We start from the raw sequence: 21,585 nt of genomic DNA, 5'->3' as shown, positions 1-21,585 counted from the left end.
ATCAAAGTATTACAGCCCACAAGAAACCCCTATGGTTCCAGGAGGGTTTTACCCACAACCAGCTGACATGATATTAATTAAGATGAGTCCCCCTCTGCGCTGACTTACGTTGTTTAACATCATGTTACTTAAAATGACTCCTTAAGGTTGTGTTGTAACAAACCAATTTTCTAGTGAAGAAAAGTCCATTAATGCGAACTGCTGCCTCTATGCTTTAACATCTGTTTGCCCCACCATCATCCACAACACACACCACTATGGCCTAATTACCAAAATGGACATTGTCAAGAAGCCAGTCACCTGGCAGAAAGTACAGTCTTCAGATTACAATACGGGACTGAGAGCCAGTTGATCTATATTCTATTCTTAACTCTACTACATACTTCCTGTGTGCCCTCAAATCATCATTTCATCTTTCTTGGCCTCAGTTTCCCTATCTGTAAAATGGTGGTGAGAATACTTATCTACTTCCAAAGGGATGTTACTCATATTAATTAGTTAAGCCTTGTAAAAAGATGTTAAGATTTTTATTCTTTATTATATGTATTAAGATAGCGCCCAAAGGGCCAAACCAAGGTCAGGCCTCTTTATACAAGGCAATGGACAAACACAACAGAAGGGATATTCTATCCAAGGCTCTTCAAGGCAAAATGCTTTGAAAGGGCCAGGTATCTATGCCAGGGCTTTCAATACCCCTCCTCCCCCCCTTCACTTTGGTATCTATGCACGTAAGTGAAGAAAATGCCAAGAGGAAAATTGATTTCTAATGATTTTAAGCTGGGGAGGGAGGGAATGCTGTTGCTGACCACAGTCCAACGGTGTCTTGTCTTTACATTTTCATTTCTCTTGACCCAAAAGCTAGAAAAACACTGTGTTCTGGTCTTCAGTATGTCAGCTGTATATGCTTATGAGCAGAAAAATAATCAAAGTTGTAGTTTTAATGCAAATCTTCCTGGCTTCACTTTCTTTTATATTTTTAGGACAAGAAAGCGGTCAGGATTAAAGGAGTCAGTAAATCAACCCTGCACTTCAATAGAAGCTAGCTGCTTTTCTCCATTCTTCTTCGGCAGGTACAGGAGCTAGTGAGGTTCACCTTGTCCTCAAAGTGTGTAATTATTAAAAAGAAATATTTTTAGCTGTCAAATTTAATTTATGTAAGTTTGGCTGCTTACATTACAATTCATCAGACTGATTAGTCATTCAAGATGTAAAACATACATACATACTATGGAATAAACTGACCACAACTGACAGAGCACATGAAAATTCAAAGAATGTCTCTCTCCAAGTGTTCCTGTTAGTTTTGGTCAAAGAGGATGAGAACACTCTTACTCCAGTAGGTTTGTAATAACTTAGTGGTTTCCAGACTGGTCTGTGAAGCATTTAATGGTGGTCAGTGGAAAACTGGCAGGACACACGGTGTTAGGCACCATCTCCTTTATTCCAGCTACTGCTTCCACTGAAGTCAAGGTCTTAAATACCTGTAAAAATAGCTGGAAACAAAAAGGAACCAGCCTGTCTCCACTAATGGCCATTGCTGGAAAAGCAAAACCTTGGCAATGACCAGAGCCATCAGCAGAAGTTTAAAATTAACACAACTTCCTAATATTACTTTTCCATTAAGCAATTGCTGTAATTGCCCCGAGGGTATTACACAATTGTGAACTGGAGGGAGTGGTGTCCAGCTATCATAATGTGATCCATGTTATGAGAGTCTGAGAACCCCCATATTACTTTATTTAAAAAAGCATGGTACTGTAGGATTTTATGTGCGTTTCAAGATGCTTTGCTAACTCCTATTAGTATGGGTATAAATTATGAAGTCAAACAAATTACATTTTTCTTTTTCTTTTATTTTTAACCTTATGTTCACTCTCAATTTCAAGATTTATATATAAAGGAGAACAGCTGTGTGATCATCACCACAGAAAACAAACAAAATCTTCATAAAGGTGGCTGATAGAGTTTCAGAATGTATGTAAACGGATAAGGGTTCAGATTTTCTTTTTTGCCTCATTTATACTGGCCTTTAAAATTTGTCAGGAATACTCACATTTTCTGATGCTAATAAGAGATTTTAACAGTGTCTTATCACCTGCCAACTATGATATCCAACCAAAATAACTGCCAATGAAAAAACCCTCTCCTTTAAATCATACTTCTCTTCCATGACAGAAAAAAATAGTTAGCACTATTAACGTTGCTCTCTAACCAGTGAATACTCAAGGTTTAGCATAAAAATAAGCTTTAAAATAATTCAGAGAACCTAGAACTTACCTTCCTTAGCCAAGTATAACTCTTTAAATTTTGCCCTCTTTTGATTAAATTCTTGCTCAAGCTGCAGCTTTGTACGCAGAAATTCTGCATTGACTTTTTCCAATTCTGTTACCCGTTGCAGAAGAGCAGCTAGAACAAAACAAAAAAGTCAGGTATGTCACTAACAATTAAGGAATCCCACATAATCACATGTTGCAACTTTAAGATTTAGGGTTTATGTTTAAAAATATATTTTTCACTCATTAGCTCAGGTGTTATCCAATGACAAGCCAAGATGACTGGTGAGAGTTTTTTTGTTTCTTTTTAAACCAGCAAGAGTCAGCAATTCTAGTCATTACAACAATGAGTTCTGCCATACATCAACTGCAGCTAGTCATAAAAAAAAATGGAGTCATACTGAATCCTTCTTGAAAGAATTCACCACATACAGAGAAGGGACAAGTAATAAGAACTATGTTAAATAGCTGTATTACCACAATGGATATTATTCTGAAATTATTAGGGAATTTGGTTGCATTCTGACTTTCTCCCTGTTCACGCACATCCTCACTCCTGTCTGTGTATGAAGTCACGAAGCACTTATTACGTATTGAAGGTTAAAATTAAGACGACAAGTTACTGGCTACTGGTTTAGTAACTAGTGAACGAAAATTGTAGCCTGTACACAAGAGTTACCGAAATCAGGTACTAAATGAAAAGGTGAAACCCATCTCTCAACCATATCATATACTTCCCTGTCTCCACTGCTCCCTCCCTGCTACAGCAGAGTTTGTTAAACTCTAGTCCATGGACTATGGTGATCTTCAGAGCATTTTTTTTAAATGGTCTGCAGAGAAATTACCACTCACCTTGCAATTCCTCCTTATTTCAAGCTGCTCAACTGCCTTAAGACAGCTAAAAACACAGTATATACTTTCTGATTTTTTTTCAATGCAAGCAATTAGTTGCCACAAGGATGTCATTACTGGGAAGAGTAGGGGAGGTGGTCCACAAAATACCAAAAAAGACTCTATAAAAATGCAATCCACAAAGAAAAAGAAAGAGAACCACTGTGATGGAGAATTCATAATCTCAACAAGAATTACCACATATAAATTTATGACCACTATATATTACCATTATAAAGCAAGAATTTTTGCTATAATTGCCTCCCTGTGGTCATCAGGCAAGATATTAACTTTGTTATCACTTTACTTCCTGGAAGGCTATCTTAGGCAACAGAAAGTTTCATATCACAAACTTTAGATCAGTCTTTAAAAATTCAAACACAAAAAAGTTTATAAAACTCAAAGGCATGCTGAACACTTCTCATGCAATAATTTCTCCAAGCAAATGAAGTTCTGTTAAGTATTTCTCTTTCAATTCTGCAACAGCATTTTATCAACAAGTTTAAGCTCCACCATGTAGACAAGTTGAGTCACTGCTTTGCAATAATAGCCTCTTCATAACAGAAGCTAGTTAAATCGATATCCTATCTAATATATTAAAATTGCTTACAAGTCACACAGACACTAACATAATACCACATTATACAGGAAAATACACTACTTTCTGCAAAATCAAGTACCATTAAACCTCACAAAAGGTGAAATGAGGACTATGTAGTGGTAAAAAGCCAGAGGGGAAAACTCTGATCAATTTATCTAATGATCAATTTGCCACTGAATATTTGTGAATTCAAGGGTAATGCTCATTTCTGTTAATTTTGGTTACTTAGGAAGTAATTAATTTTTGGTTATCTAGACATAGGAAAGATACGAACAAAAGTATTCTTTAGAAGTAAGACTATTTTGCAGGCTGCTGGTTATAAAAGAAATCTAGAATATTTAATTGAAAAAAATGTGTTCCTTGACTATGCCTTTAATCTAATACAGTTAGCAGAGAAGAATTAAGTTATACAAACATTATACACTTTTTGTATCTAATTCCATAACTACTAAATCTCTGAGGCAGCAGAACCCACACTTCTGTGAACACAGATTAGCATGGGGAAGTCTAATGTACACAAAAAGCCATTCCTAGGCTAAGAAAGAGTATATGAAATTTCAACCCAAAAGGTAATTGTTTGGAAAAATACTGAAAACTGAGATGGCATTTGTTTTCTAAGTCTCGATCACAACTATAGCATTTCTGTTATGATGCTATTACACAGAGGAGTAAGTTTTCAGAAGGGTGGTTTTCCTTTTGTGGATGCTATTTGCATCCATAATTAAATTCTGAGCCCAAATTTGATTAGCTATACATCTAACTGACTGACTACAGGTACAATTATTCAGACTGGCCCAGATCCAAAATCCAATTAAGTTAATGGAAAGAATCCAACAGATATCAATGGGCTTTGGATCAGGGCCCATGGCACTAAAACTTGAACCTGTAATTCAACAGTTGCGGGTGCAAATTGTACCTGGTCTTTACATACACTTGAAATCTATCATGCCAAAATACCGATTTAAAAATATCTATTTGCTACTCATAGTTCTACTCCTGATACAATTTTTCAAATGGAAAATATGTCCTACGCCATTCCTGCTGAGCTCTCATTTCCACACACAGAACTGCAGTCTTCAATGTTTAATGACACCGATGAAGTATACAGTAAACAAAGCCTGATGGATTGGTAGCACTTACAGAACTCTGCCTGACTGAAACAGGAGATCAGAAAAAGGCATACAATACACAACATTTTATAATAGCATCGGTATGAAATTCCTTGGAGGCAGCAGAACCCACACTGCTGTGAACACAGATTAGAAAGGGGAAGTTTAATTAATATCAAAAACAGTAAGTTACCCCCACTCTGTTTTAAAGGCTATTTTTATAATAACTTGATATGTCAAACTGAAAGAGGAAATGAAAAAAGGATCAGCATTTTGGTCAACCATTTCTTAACCATAAACAAAGCATATTCCAGAATATCCATTGCAAAGAGATATGCTATTGAAGAGATGGCTAGGCAGTCTTTATTCAACATACAAATAGAAATAAAGATAATATATAGTTATAAAATTGATTTTGGACTGCATATATATCTCACATCACGAGTAGGGAAGTAACAGTCTCTCTCTACACTGGGAAGACTATACCTGAATTCAGTTCTGGACATAGCAATATTAGAAAAGGCTCAACAAACTAGAGGGAATACAGAGATTGGGCAGCAAAAAATTATTTAAGTCTTAGGGAATTCATTTATGAGAGTAAACTAAAAACTAAATGAAGGGATCCTTACTGCATGGAGGAACCACTTGTTGGAAGATAAGAATCTCTTAATCCAATATGAATAAAACTTGTAATATAAACAAAGCATAAGGACAATAAAAATTCTCTCATTGACTAGTCACTCAAAATCTGTTTGATAGAACACTTCCCAAATGGGTTAAAATATTATCTATGCCAAAATTACCAATTATGCAAATATATAGCAACCACTCCAGAATTAAGACAGAAAGGCCATTAGCAATAAGATTATTTTTGAGCACACTGGGTCTATTTACAATTTAATACCACAAGGCTTACCACTTGATATTTTAAGTACGGAGCAAGGCATCAAGATTTCAGACCTACACCATCACAGCTGACCTGTGAAAACTGGTTCATAAATATAATTTTAAATATCTGAGAAATATTTTATTTAGAGACAATGTCATTTGTGTAATTTTCTGATGATCTTCACGCTGATGTGATTGTTCCTATAACAAAAACAGGGGAAGAAAATGAAAATAATGCCCAGCTCCCCTATGCTTATTCCCCAAATGAAGATACTCATATGCTGTGACATCACATTGGACTGAAAGTGACATAAGTGCCTGATATTTTGGCTTAAAAAGTGAGAAATTAACAGCAAGAACAAAAACTCTTAAAAAACAATCTTTTCCCATAAGGTGTCAGCAGAGGTCTTTAAAAGTTTGGAAAAAAGTTATTTCTTTGCATGCAGATATTTTCAAAAAGAGGCTCCTGGAATTTCATTTAAGTTTATAAATTCTTAAAACTTACACTCCCCCTACTCCACCCTCCAAAAAAGTAAAAACTATTCCAAATGTGCATCTCTAGAATGAGTTACAAAAAATCCATTAGTGTCCTTGTTGACAAGTGAATAAGATGCAAGCAATTCCTACTCTGGAGTTAAAATGGCTCTAAACACAGAAAAAAAAAAAAACTTAACCTTGGTCTCAAAGATGCAATGTTAACAGCCAAAAAGGCTGGAAGGAAAAGAACCTTGATTACAGTTATTGGGTTCTTTTGGATATACGTGTAGTCACAAACATTAGGCGTTTTAATTACTGGACCTGGACAAATAACTAGAGTATGTTCATTAGTCTAGCTACTTTTTTCTAATTTTATTTGAGGATGGATATAGATTTTCAGTTGATATCTCTGTTTTTAGAATAGCATATTTTTAAAATAGTTGAGCTCTTCATTAAATTAATTGAATTTTATTTCCTGCACAGATTATTGCATGTAACAAAGTGAATTAAGATGCAGGAAAATGTAACCTGCAGCTATGCAAGAGAATACATGGAGTTGATAGGGTTACAGAAAGTAGTTCTGCAGCAGTAACATTTTGTGTGTAATTAGAGTATATTTAAATTGTCAGATTTTTAGAAACATTGTACCACTTTTCTTAGCAATCTTCAGGAAGTACCACTTGGAGTAATCTGCACTTGTGTGAGAAAGCAAGTTATCCAACTGTCTTTCACCTGAAAATTCTATCAACATAGTCTCTATGTGCAGAGGGGTGAAGGAGGGCCACAAGTAAGCATTCCAACACTTTTATATGAACAATGCTATACAGAAATAAGTTATATACTATTGATAAATGTACCTTTTGCTTAACGCTCAGAACTTTGAGTGTTTCTGTAATGAAATCCCTGACTGCCTGCAAAGCGGTCATGCTACAGTACTAACATTAAATAAAGCACTGCATTTTCAAAAAGTCTAACCTTATAAATATATTAATAAAATGGAACAGGCTGTATTATTGCACAAGTAATATATAACTTTTTATTAAAACAATCAGCAAGGTGCACTTCCTCCCTAAAAGATGCAATCTTTGAACACCTGTTTCTTTGTATCTATCCCCATTCACAGAATCATAGGATTGCAAGGGACCTCGAGAAGTGTTCTAGTTCAGTCCCCTACACTCAAGACAGGGCTAAGTTATCTATACCATTCCTAACTTTCTCTTAAAAATCTCCAATGACAGAGATTCCACAGCCTCCCTAGACAATTTATTCCAGTGCTTAACTACCCTGATGGTTAAAAAGTTTTTCCTAATATCCAACCTCAGGGTATGTCTACATTCCCGGCGACACGGGGATAGATCCCAGAAGTGCTCTCCGGTCGATGACATTAATCCACCTCCCCGAAAGAAGTAAGAAGTAAGAAGGGCATCTCTGGTTGACACAGCACAGTGAAGATGCTGCGGTACGGCAACATATGTGCTACAAGAAGGTTTTTGAGCAGAAAAATGTGCGGGGGGTGGGAAAATAACCCAAGAGATAGAGGAAAGGTAGCTAAACAGACAGGAAAAGTGTTGGGGAGGGAAGGAGATGAAGCAAAAAAAATTTCAGCAGTAAAGGGAGAAAGTACAGAAAAAAAGTGAGGAACAGCTAGGGTTAAACGAATGCAGATTCAATAAATTAATCCTATATGACTATATACTCTAACACAAATAATATGTTTAAATATTTGTAAAGTAACAGTGCAGAATGCTACATAAATGATAATAGTGATTTCATAATCTTAAGTCATTTTAAGCAGTATTTTATGCTGTATACTGTCACTTTACAGGTGCATTTAATAAGATAACACCTGTATCTGCTTTGTGCAGCTGAGGTTATTCAACATAAAAAGCTTTCAAGATCTTCAGCAATACTATATTTTGTGTGGCTTTAATGCAACCCATAGATGTGCAAGAGACACCAAATGAGGGAGAGTTCTTCAGTTCTAGTCACGAGCATTGATGGTTAGTTAAAATGTCCCTTAGCATTTCTTAATAGATAGCATGTTTAGTATCTTGAAATTTGGGTATATTTTATTCTCTTATACCTTTGGTGTCTAACTGACCATATTCTAAATTTTTAATAAAATAATTTGAGAGCATATTTTACCTGGTAAATTCTTTATGCAGTTTTTTAAAAGAATAATCAACTTAACTATTTCTGGTTCTAGCCTTTTCCCAATCTACTTTATTTCCCTTTCTTTTTGGGTGTTTTCGCCATTTCATTTCTTGCTCATTCCCTCGTCTGCCTTCCTATGCAATTTCCAGCCTCTTTTGCTGTTTTGGACCCTCCTCAACTACTCCAATCTAGCCCCACATACAGATCCTACTCATTAATTTCCTCCCAGTTCTGATAATCCAATACATGTTGCTGACTATTACATCCCATATATTTTAAATACAAAACCAAGCTAAGAGCTAAAATAGTATTTCAGGTTTTCTCTAAAGTGTCTGCATTTCACTTTTCAGATACAAGCATCTTTGTCTTTCTTATTATACCATCCTTTAAGCCATTCTGGATTCTGATTAAATTTAGCTAAAATTTAAAACTGAACTGGAGTCTATTTAAACATTGATGTTTAACTTAATGCAAGTGAGTAATGTTCCATTGAGTTCAATGGGTCACATGCATAAAGTTAATCACATGTACAGGCTTTTGCAGAATTAGGCCTTAATTATTTTCTAGTTCTCTAGCTTTTCTTTATTTTGCTTGCTAAAAGCACCTTCGTTTTTACAGGCAGTTCTGTAATGCATTTACGGCTTTCACCTCCTTTAATTATTAATGAATCTATTTTATCTTTGGTATTTCTTTTGCTAATATACATGTAAATTGCTTTTTTATTTCTTCTCTCTTTAATAAGCAGTAAAATCAGTGGATTTGTGTGGGCACACATTCCCCTTCCCTTTTCCATGGACATGTTAACTTGATTTAATATACCTTTCCTTAATTCCCTTCTATTCCATTTCTACTACAAGTGCTTTTTAAAAAATAGTTACCACAGAGACCCTTATGAAACCACACTGGAAATTTCTTATTCCTGCCATGTCTTTTTCCAAGGAACTACCATCTGTTACTGCTCCAGCCTTCTTCCTCATAGGATTCGAATACTGCTTTTGCTACACCATGTTCACCGAAGTCCTGTCTTCACGAACATTTTTCCAAAAAAAATCACCCATTCTTTCTGCTCCATAAGTGAAGTGCTAGTGTAGACAAGGCACAAGTAGTTTTAATTATAGTGCTGGGCAAATCAGCTCAGAGCAGGCATAGGTGGCACATTAATAACAATACAAGTGGCCTGCATGAACTAGTATTTATATTGTTGCTACTACCAGTGGAAGATTTCCCCAAAAACAGTGTAGAAAGATCCGTATTTTTTTAATGCCTATCAAAATAATCCAGCTGTGCGTTAAGTTTCTATATTTCAACTTCTATTTTCAGGAAGCTATTCAGTCTGTGGAGATTGGAATAATTAATTCCTTCATTTCTTATCTGATTAAAGAAGCTCCATTATTTCCACAAACCCCCTCATTTCAAAGCCTGTAGTCAACCCTTCTTTCCTTAGATATTAACATTGCTTCTAATTTAATAGACAGCTGCCCTAGACCAGAGATTCAAATTAATGTTTGGGGTTTTTTTTGTTTTTTTTTAAAGTTTGCACAAAAACAAAACTTGATTGCGTTCTTCCTGCATTACCGAGACTGAACAGACCTCCTTAGCCAAACTTTTCAGTATTCACTTAATGTAAAACAGAGTCCTGAAGAGTGTGTTCACCATTCCCTTTACTCTGTCAGACTGGTCTATCTCACTAAATGGTAAATTAAATCTTTGAGTAGAAAGACATTCTAAACAGATATGCAGAATAATCGCTCTTCTAAATCAAGCGTCATCAAGATCACCAAATGTACTTCTACCTCACCCCAATATTTTAAAGTGAATCCTATTAAATCATCAGATGATATAATGCTTCATAACTAACGTCTTATCTGCACTGGTGGCAGCAGGTTGGGTATGTGTAGCTACATGCAGTGATGAAAAGCAGGCTGCGTCCACACTGCAGTGGGTAGCTACAGCTGGCAATGAAAGATTCTGGCAGGGGCGAGGCAGCAGGGAAAGGCTCCAAGAAGCTGCCAGAGCCTCTCTCTGGTGCTTCCCCCCACTAGACCCTTTCCCCAATTGCAGAGACTTTCTCGGAAGCGAGGAAAAGCTCCGACAGCGGGACACTACACTGCTGAAAACAACAGTGTAGATGTGGAAGGCACTGTTTGGAAGTGTATAGAGCCATGTAGGATATATACCCTAAGGCTCTGGTGTGTACTCTATTCACCTAAGCAGTGCCTCACTGTCTACATTGCTGTTCACACTCATGCTACGGGTGTGTGCAGTATGTGTACTCCACTGCCACCATAAATGTATACATACCCTAAGATAATATTAAACTCATAGGTTTGTATTTTATGATCATTCATTCATATGAGTATAAATGCCTCAGTTAAATTGTCATTATGCTGTCAGATCTCATTGTTTATATCAACTAATCATAGAACCCAAAAGAGGATTAATTGTCTTAACTTCACATTTATTCACTTTAATGATTTCTATCACCCTTCAATATGCAATCTAAAGTGTTCTGCCTTATAAAAGAAATAAAGTTCCAATGTCTGGCAAATGCAGGTGCATAGATTCCATGGTGACGAGTGCAGTATAAGAACTTATGTAGAATTATATATATATATATATATTCCTGCAAGTTTTCTATATTTGATAAGAAACAGGACAAAGTCCCTATAAGTCCCATGTCCTACTCTTTTGAACAGTCAAAATAGAAGAAAATAAAATTTCCCTTGTCAGAGAATTTTATTCAGATTTTTATTGCACTCCCATGTGCTAAGCACATGCATTTTTAAAACAAATTTTGAAAACAAAGTGCTCAAGACCTCTCCAACTATAGCATAGACTCCCTTACAACTATGATATATGAATTCTTCAATGGCCTCTATCATACCCTAAACCCATCCTCACTGTGTCTTTCTGGGAGAAACCTGTGAACACAGTTAAATCTTGCACCAGGGAGCAAATTCCAAAGCTCAGACTTCCGCCACGTTTTTTGTATCAATATAGATAAACTGGTGCACCCCGTGTGTGGACACAGTTATAATGGTATAAAGGTGCTTATCAGTATAGCATATTTTCATAAATGTAATTCAAATCCATATAAGCACCTTTTATTCTAGTATAACTGTCTTCACTCCAGGTGTTGTATCAATTTAACTATATGTTTTTAAGCAGATATATTTAAATTAGTACAAGATTGTATGTAGACCAACCCCAAAAATACCCTACTACCAACCCCTTCCTGGGCACATCAGGAGAAAGTTTGTTCAAGTGACTCAGATGATCACAACTTTTACAGCATCAGGGTTCTCTAAGTACCCAAGGAACCTAGTTGTTGAGTGTTTATCTTGAGTTTCATCTGGAAATCAAGTGACAGCTTGAGTGAGACCACAGGCGTAATATGTTCAGAGTGAGAAACCCCCATGAAACCTAGCCACCACATTCTGCACTGAAGATCAAATGAGGTGGTGAGACTGAGCTAACAGGTCTGACAAGACATCAGTGTGTAAGCTGAAGTTGCCAAGGGTAAGGGTGAGAAACTGTGAGGAGTGGAAAATGGATAGCCAAGAGTCTATGGCTATGTCTATACTGCCCTGCAGTTCAGACTCTAGGGGTGCAAATAGCAGTGAGTACCAAAGTGCTATGCGGTAATTCCCCCACGTGGATGATGCGGGTGAGAACTAAAAGGTTCCTACTTCCCACTAGCATGGTCCTTTTCAAACTGTGCTAAATTAATGCCTATGCCAGTGACAAAGTGTGATGTGGAGGAGGCCAGCACGAGGGGCAGCACACAGAAGACAGGGAAAAGATAGTAAGAATCAGAAGTATTGTTCAAAGGAGGAGATTGGGGTTGGAAGTGGCTGGACAGGGAAAGAAGCTGAGTGACCTGCCACATTCCTTTGTGAATGGCATGCGGTGAGAAGACAGCAGCTACAATGGTAGCATCAGAAGAGGAGATCAAGGTTTCTATGAATACCAAGAGATGTGTCCCATCTTATGCAGATGAAAAGCTTTTAGGAGAAGGAAGCAAGTCTTAACTATGCTTGTAAAAGTACCATGCAAACTAACATCATACAAACGCTGATAATAAATATAGCTCTGTATACTGATCAACAGTGGACTTCAGTTTCCAGGGCTGACAAGAATTAAATATATGTTTAAAAAGGTGAAGAAATATGTTCTGGTTTTTTACTGAAAGACATAACTGAATGTGCATTGTTTGTTGGTTCTTCTTTAGACACCAAAATCAGTGAAGAACAGGTTTCGAAGGACTCAATTCTGCTTCCAGTCATAATTCACCATCATGCTTTACTGACCATACCAAGATTAAGGTTATTTGACACTTACGCTAGTTATACAAAGAGAAACTTGCAGAGACTAGTACTGTTAGTGCAGTAGCCATTATTTCAGGTACTCGAGACAGTTCTCTAATCGTGTTTCATAATTCTTGTTCACAGAAGTACAAGACCTTTGGATTCCAAGATACGCTCCTTAAATACATAGACTTCAGCATTTATACTGTCTGTTCTTTCAACTTTATTACCTTAGATTGATTAGAAGACTGCATACTATTCAAGTTCTGCTTATTAATGCTATCAGTCTTATCCTTTAGGATTTCAGTAACTGTAAAATCAAGTACAACTTTATTATAAAATGTTATAAAATATTAGTTTTCTTAATTCATAGTATTCTATTAAATAAACCCTACTGTAATACAAATAATTACAATCATTACTGTAAATTAAGAAATCACTTAATGTTTTTAAAAAAAACATTTTTAAAAGCAAAAAAACCATAGGAAACTATCACCTTGGCAATCAGAAAATAAGAGTAATTTTTTTTGTTAATTCTCCATTGTTTATAATAGCTATTGGAAGCTTAAAAATAAGATTCCTTTCCCCAACAAATCTGGTTTTAGATATATAAATTTTCATGCCACATTGGTAAGGAAACATGGTAACACTACCTATACTGTACCTTTCCTGTAAATTCACTGGTCTACAGGTATGTCCACACAACTAAAAATAACCCAAACCCCACACCACAGCAGTGAGTCCCAGAGCCTGGGTCAACTGACTTGGGTTCATGCTAAGGTGATAAAAGCATCAGCTGTAGATGTTTGGGCTAAGGCTGAAGCCCAGGCTCTGAGACCCACCCCTCATCACCAAGTTTCAGACCCTGTGCGTTAGCCTGAGCCTCAAGATCTATACAACTATTTTTAAGCCCTATAATGCAAGCCCCATGAGCCCAAGTCAGTTGATGCAGGCTCTGAGACTTGCTGCCATGTTTTATTTGTTTGTTTTTGCTGTACAAACATACACTACAAGTTTAAAAATGCACATAAAACCCATTAATTTCCATAAGTAGGTTTTTTATTGGCAATGCACATTAGGCTTAAAATCATATCTGGACTGAGGACAATCTCATTCAGGTCAGAGATGCAGAAACGAGTCAGGTGTAGGTACTCAACAGGTTGACTATGTTCTCTTAAATTAGATAAGTTGATACTTGAGTGAAACCACCATATTTTTCTCACAAAGGTACAAAAACTAATATACAAACAGAATTACCACATATGCTCATTACTGTATACACCTTATTCCTACAAGATAAAAGCTAAAAGCCAAATCATCCCCTTTGCAAGGGGATGGGATTAAATTGGCATATCCTGAGAGGTGCAAAGAAAGGAGTCAAAAATGGCAGTTCTGCAGCAACATCTTTCACCATCTTCTGATGCCACAGAAGCCTCTGGCTGCTGTTCCATAGGGATCTGGGTGGAAGGATGTGGGGGTTGGCTGTTCTCCACAGTCCTGTACCTTCCTCCAATTCAGTCATGGATCAGCAAGATCATTCTGATTCTGTCAATATTGCTTAACCACTTTCTCCCTTTGTGCTGAGAACCCATTCCACCTAATGGAAAAGGGGCCAGCATCTTGGGGCACCAGACAGCAGGGAAGCAGCATACCTACTAAAGCTGTGCTGGTGTCAGAGGTTGGTAGGAAAGGGGCAGCCAGAAAGCAGCAAAGAAGAAAAGAACATCTGTAGTTTAGAAGTTTTCTAAGTGTAAAAGAGAGATTCACTCCACCTGGTGTGTCAATGGATGTATTCTGCCTTGAGGCCACTAGACAAGCGAAGTATCAAGAACTTAAAGAACAGGGTCACAGCGCCTTACAAAATGAAGATGGATTTGCTTAAAAATTCTAGAGATGGCAATATGTATGCTCAGGGTGTTTATTTCCCTTGAAAAACAAAAGATTCCCTATTTAGCAGCCAAACACAAAGCCCATAAACTGCATTGATCAAAGAAACGTACTGTGTTAAAAGACATATGCCCTTTTGTGAAAACACAACATGCACTTTAGAATTGCTTATATTATTATATGAAAAAATACTTGATCACTTCCAGTCTATTACACTATCATGAAAAATGGAAAGACTTTTTTCTGGAAAATCCCCATCATTTGGAAATTACTATCCAACAAAAGGCAAAGGTTTACATCTGTCAAGTTTGTTCTGTCACTTCCATAACTCAGAATTATTCTTTAGAGCTCAAACTCAGGCCCCTGTCCTCTACCCCATTTGAATGACACCGAAGTGTCAGTGCTGATATCAACTTTCATTTCTAAAAGGTAAGGTTCTAGCTCTTTTCTTTTAAGGAGCAACCTTGAAAATGTAACTGATTATTAGGGCTTAAAATACGGAACTGGTTTTTCCATGGGTTATTCACAGATCCCCACCTACAGTGACTTTTCTCCAGCCTTTGTGATCTGTGGAAGCTATAATCACAAGTTCCTCAATTTTTGTGAAGGCCCCAAATTGGTTTGTCAGAGTGGGGGACAGCACTGCTACTGAGGGCACTGAAGTCACTACAGCAAGATCTCTCACAACCTTCTTCCTGCAGCTGAGCTGGTTCTTTTTATGAGACGCAATGTAATCTCTGGACACAAGGAAAGAGACAGTGTGTCTACCAGAGTAAGCACAGGAACGAAAGTAAGTGACTCCTGCATTCTAATCCAGGCAGCTGAGCTTTCCATTCAGTCTGACTGACAAACTAAGTTTTCCTTTATCAGGGAATACCAACAACAGAAGCAGTGTGATTGGGAAACACCAGTTTCATTTGCTATTATACTTTTTTTAAAGAAACGTTCAAGGCATTTATGCAAATCATTAAAACACTAACATTAAGCCATCTTATATGGGACTCTTAAGAATCAATATTCTATATAATAGCACTTCTTCAAAGTATTTTACAGACATGTTTATGGGATCTTTGTTAGAACCTAAGTATTCAAACAGAAAAAAAGCTATGTCTGAAAATTTTGTTTAGTGACCGGTAGACTGCTTTTCAGAGGTGGTCAGCACCCATCACTGAATGAAGTCAAAAGGAGCTGTGGATGCTCAGCATCTCTGAAACAAACAAACCAACAAGGCACCGATTTATTATCATTCCTGTCACACACTCTAAATCTATACAGCAGTACAGACATTTATTAAAACTTCAAAATACCTTGACCAAGAAAAAACAAGAGAAGCACAAATCTACCTGTAGAATAGGTTTAAATCATTAACTAAAGACTCAGTTGACAGCACATTGCACAAAGCAACACTGGCAGCCAAGGGATTCTGCATTTAGCCTTTCTGTGATTGCTATCACTTGGAAACTACATTAGCCTGCACAAAAGAATTAAAAAGGTAATTCAACTTCCCTGCCAAGCCAAATTACAAAGAGGCAGAGATCTGACATCCATTCTTTTCTTATTTATTCTTTTCTCCTTTGCTACTCAAACTTCTCCTCTTGTTGGACCTGTTTTCATTATGAGTTTAGAGGACAGTGTGGGATAAATAAATTACTCCAAACTGCCCCAAAATAAATTGCCCCAAAATATGGTTTTTAAAATGCAGTTTCCAAGAGCGTCTTTAGACTTTTCTGAACACTGCAACACAAGTGTCTTTCTTTTGTATGTACAAACCATGTACAAGAAGTGCTTGCAAAGAATATTACGAATTATCAAAAGCTATGAATTTTCTCCAAAGAAAAAAATATATACTTCTCCTGTTTTGTCACATACACCAATAAAGTTTTAAGCTGTCTTAGACCAATAAAGTTTATGCCAGCCCTTCCAAACAGCACATTCAGTGTAAGTAACTGAATAAAATACTAATTCCTTCCTCCAACATTTTTCATGTTCAAAACTGATGGAGAAGTTACAAATAACTCACCTTTTAGTGGACTATTTAAAAATAAAACAGCAAGTTGTTGAGAACAACAGCACAGTAATCATCACGGTGTAGAAAATACATGGAATGATCCATGAAGAGGAAGAATGAGCCTGTTTTCCAGCTCTGACTACTACAATATGAAAACAAAGCAATCACTTCTAGGATCTATCCACCTAGTGATGGCTTTTTCTTCCAAGTGCTTAGTTACCTGTCCCTATCTTCCAGCAGTCTGAGAGCAACAGATGAGACAAGTTTGCATCTCATAAAACAGTGAGCACTGATCAAATAATAAAATCACCGAAGCTTCATACACCTTCATTGTCAGCGCAGATTAATATTGCTCAGAAGCATCAAAACAACAGTAGTTACAGTGACTGACACAACACTACTTTTTCCCTGTGCAGAAGCAGCAAGCATTTGCACAGTGCATGGGTCTGCTGCACATCCCCAACAGGCTACTCTGAAAAAGCAAAAACAGCTGTCATAGCAACGAGTTGAGTAGATCTTATAACAAAAGGAAAGACTTAAGAGAAACACTGCTGCTGTTCATCCCCACAGAATACACAGTGAAACCCATACTAACAGCTGCCTCTAACTGGAAAAATCCCTAATCTTCAACCACTTAAAAAAAATCCCCCATTAATTTTATATAAAAATTGCTTTTAGTATGTAACAGATTTTTAAAGGGACCATGAAAAGGCCCAATAATGCAGGTTTCAATGTAATCTATTTTTCTTAAATATATGCACCATAATGTTCCCGCATTCCTCATATCTACCCATTTTCACCAGCAATCCTACGACAACAACTTGACTAAGGAAAATGTAGCCCACCCCACACAACTCAAAAATAGATAAAATAATCTTACCACACAGCTCCATTCAAACAGGTAAACACCCACACCCACCCCTCAGAATGCCATTCACCTTGAAGGGGAAAAAATGCAAACTGCCTCATCTCGATACACATATCTTGCTCCAGAGTCTGCCAAATTACTTAAACTTTGACCAGGTAAGCTGAACCGCCCTTCCCACAGGATAAGTACCTGCTTGCATAAGCAGACACCCACCTCCCCAGGTAAAATGTAATCCCCTAGATATGCATCACCATAAATTGGTAGTTACCCTCTTCTATGAAAATCCTCACACAGGTAAAGTGCCCTGCTGCCAAGATAAGGGGCACCCTATGGAATTTCCTATCCATGTCCCATAAATCCCATCAAATATCCACCCTTCAGAACAATGGCCACACAATCTTTTACTCCTCCCGCATAACCATCCTGTCCAGTTAAACTGACCACTAACCTCAAGATAGCCATCTCCCTACAGGGTTCCTCCCATTCCACTCCATACTTTCCCTGCACAGAAAGACTGTACCACCCCTCAAAAGTATTTCCCTTTAAGGTCCATCACTCCCCCTCTCAAAACACAGACACACAACCCACTCCGTAAGAATTTCCTGATAAAGTCTACAACAAACTCCCAATTCTCCAGGGAAATTCTTCCCCTGCCCAGGTAAATACCACCCCTGTTGCCAAGATAAGACTCTCCCTACAGGAAACATCAGTCCCCACCAGGAACTGTCTGCCCAAAGTAACCTGCTCCCCACCTTTACCCCTGCACATAAACACAAGAACTAGGTCACGTGATGAAATTAATAGGCAGCAGGTTTAAAAACAAACAAAGAAGTACTTCTTCACAGAATACACAGTTAACCTGTGGAACTCATTGCCATGGGATGTTGTGAAGGCCAAGAGTATAACTGGGTTAAAAAAAAATTTGATTAGTTCATGGAGAAGAGGTCTATCAATAGCGATTATCCAATATGGTCAGGGATGCAACCTCATGCTCTAGGTGTCCCTAAACTTCCAACTGCCAGAAGCTGGGACTGGATGACAGTGGATGGATCACTCATACTAGGCTAGACTGACCCTTGGGCTGACCCAGTATGGCCTCTTAATGTCCCTGCAGAGTTGATCATCCACCCATATACTATCTCCCCCCACCCAAAGGTAAATGCCCCACCCAAAATAAGAATCAGGGTCTGTGATTACCTAGGCAGGGGTTCTTGACTGGTAAACAACACCTCCCTTGACAAGCATCATCCTGTGGTGTGCTGTCACTCCCCCAACACCTGTTGACCTGGGAAATGTCTCCCCATTCACATGACAAGCATCTCCCTTTAGGACATGGCCTCCCTACACACCATGCCCAGGTAAATGACCCTTCCCCATTGATAAGCATCACCTTGCAGGATCTGTTACTCTTACCTCATGCACAGGTACCCAGGTGAGAGCAGCTCACCTCTGCATCAGAGTAAACACCCTCCATACACAGCCCTGCCCCAGTAACCTTACTCTCAGAATAAGTGTCCCCATGCACGACTTGTTACACTGTCCTCCCGCAGGGAAATGCCCCCTCCCCTGCACTAGCATCTCCCCCAGGGCCTGTCACCCCCCATCCCAGGGAAATGCCCCCTCCCCCTTACTATTATCTCCCCCAGGGCCTATCACTCCCCATCCCAGGGAAATGCCCCCTCCCCTGCATTAGCATCTCCCCCAAGGCCTGTCCCCCCATCTCAGGGAAATGCCCCCTCCCCCTATACTAGCATCTCCCCCAAAGGCCTGTCCCCCCATCTCAGGGAAATGCCCCCTCCCCCTATACTATCATCTCCCCCAAAGGCCTGTCCCCCCATCCCAGGGAAATGCCCCCTCCCCTGCACGAGCATCTCCCATGGGGCTGTCACTAGAGCCCTGACACGCACCCCCTCCGCCCGCCCCCGGCCCCCTCTCTCCACGCCCCCGTGGCCGGTGCGGCTCCCAGGCGAGCTCGGGGCTCCGCAGGCCGCGCCCGCCCCGCCTCAGTAGCGCGGCCGGCCGGGAGGCTCCTTTACCGTCGGTGTGCTGCGCAGCTCCGGGCTGGGCCATGGCTCCGCCGGGGACCCCCCCGCTCTCCTCAGGCAACGGCGCTGGGGCTGAAACCGCTACGCCAGGGGCCGCTGCGAGAAGCGGGAGCTGCCAGGATGGGCCTCCGCCTCCTCCGCCTCATCCTGACAGCGGGCAGGGGGCGGGCGGAGCGGCGCGCAGGCGCCGGGGGCTGACCCGGGAGACCACGGGACCCGTCGTGCGGGCCAGGCCGGGCCGAGCCGGGCGGGGCTGAGTCGAGCCGGCCGGGGCAAGGCGAGGCCGAATCGCCGGTAGAGAGGAGGGAAGGAGAGAGTAAATACTCCTGTCTGGGCGCGAGTAGAGGAAGGGGGACATGGAGAAGAAGGAAGGCGGGAGTGGTGGGGGAGACGCTGGGACCAGATGGGCAGCTGCTCGAGTGGAGCTGAGACCATCAAGATGTGGCCTGGCTTTGGGGCCCTTGCATAGGTCTGGGACCATCAGTGACGTTCTGGGAGGGGAGACAGAATTTCTTGTTCTGGGGCAACTCGTGATGGGCCCCAGTCACGAAGGAACGGGACGGGTGTTTCGTGGCATCTCGTGATGGGCGCCAGTCACGAAGGAACGGGACGGGTTTTTCGTGGTATCTCACGAAGGAACGGGACGGGTGATGGGGGCGCCAGTCACGAAGGAACGGGACGGGTGTTTCGTGGCATCTCGTGATGGGCGCCAGTCACGAAGGAACGGGGCCCCAGTCGAGTGTTTCGTGGTATCTCGTCACGATGGGCGCCAGTCACGAAGGTCACGAAGGAACGGGACGGGTGTTTCGTGGTATCTCGTGATGGGCGCCAGTCACGAAGGAACGGGACGGGTGTTTCGTGGCATCTCGTGATGGGCCCCAGTCACGAAGGAACGGGACGGGTGTTTTGTGGCATCTCGTGATGGGAGGAAGGAACACGAAGGGTCCCCTCTGATCCCATTCCCTGGCATTGTACACTTGGCCACCTGCACTCATGGTTGTTCTTGGCACCATTCTCCTGAAGCATGAGGTCTTGGTTGCTGCTGAGGCAGGATACAGTATTTGATGGACACATGGCCTGATCATGTGCCCCTTCACATAAATCTGTTACCGGTACTTCACCTGCCAAATTTCCACTGGCTTTGCCTTTGTCATTTGTTTGTCTGGTAGGATTCTCACTTTGTTAAGCAGAAACATTAAAATAAACCAAAAATTCAAACACTTACTAATATGAAATCTGACCTATTAGTTCTAATATCACTAGGGAGTCAAATGTCTGAGATTTATTTGAAATCCAAAATGGAGTCAGCATATAAATCTCTGTTACTCCTTTAAAATTTGCCCGAGACACCCAGGGCCAAATTACTGCTAGCATAAGTGGGCACAATTCAAAAGGATTCTGCCAAAAGGATTGCCTTTACTAATATGTTAGACTTCACTGGAGTTCCATCATTTATACCTGTGGTGAATAGGCCTAAATACTTGATGCATCAACTTTGGCAAGCAATGTATGCCTTGTCCTGCTAATAAAGTGATAGAAAATTTAATTTAATTTCAAAATCCCACAGAGAAGGAACACCCACATAGATCCTACAGCTGTGGACTGAGGAATAAAGAAGACACGGAGGGGGAATCCATATGAAGGTTCTGAACTGCAGACTGAGGTGAATAGTGCATCATACTGTATTTAGCGAATTATGGAAACCACAAAAAATATGAGGATGAGGAGGAAAATGCATTCTAAATGCTAGGAAGTTATTGGGTACTGAGAAACAAAATGCTGATAGATTGGAAGCAATGTCCCTCACTGCTTCTACTGGCCATACACCCTTTCTACGTTTAACAAAGATACTTTAAAAGATTATTTTGATCAAATAGAACAAACAAACCTATTCTATAGTATGACACAAGGTCTGGTGCTCAGAGGACATGGATTGGGACCATACAACTTCATTTCTTTTCTGCATCTATACATTAACATATTTTATACTATACACTGCCTGGAATGAGTTATTCCATATACATATATACTGGCCACTAATGCAGCTTCACAAAAAATGTGAGAATACACCTACTGA

At 39.6% G+C, this 21,585-nt stretch overlaps 1 protein-coding gene across 4 annotated transcripts in view; it reads right to left on the bottom strand.

Annotated features, from left to right (window-relative positions):
* Positions 1 to 20,058, bottom strand: part of RABEP1 (rabaptin, RAB GTPase binding effector protein 1) — a 61,216-nt gene extending 41,158 nt beyond the window's left edge. Inside the window, exons 1-2 of one of the 4 annotated variants that reach the window (XM_067537845.1) lie at positions 19,500 to 20,058; positions 2,278 to 2,406 (exon numbers count right to left, since the gene is read on the bottom strand). In XM_067537845.1, coding sequence (XP_067393946.1) covers positions 2,278 to 2,406; positions 19,500 to 19,533 — 163 coding nt within the window. In that variant the 5' untranslated portion in view covers positions 19,534 to 20,058. Of the gene's footprint in view, positions 1 to 2,277; positions 2,407 to 18,876; positions 18,929 to 19,499 lie in introns of those variants that run through there. The other 3 variants (XM_067537842.1, XM_067537843.1, XM_067537844.1) reach the window with 3 other exon arrangements.
* Between the last annotated feature and the right edge of the window lie 1,527 nt (positions 20,059 to 21,585).

Source organism: Emydura macquarii, unplaced genomic scaffold (assembly GCF_026122565.2).
Source record: "Emydura macquarii macquarii isolate MOO-44397 ecotype Brisbane River unplaced genomic scaffold, CSIRO-AGI_Emac_v2 contig_450, whole genome shotgun sequence".
Taxonomy (NCBI): Eukaryota; Metazoa; Chordata; order Testudines; family Chelidae; genus Emydura; species Emydura macquarii.
The sequence above is the reverse complement of the archived record's forward strand: the minus strand, read 5'-3'. Positions and strand labels throughout refer to the sequence as shown.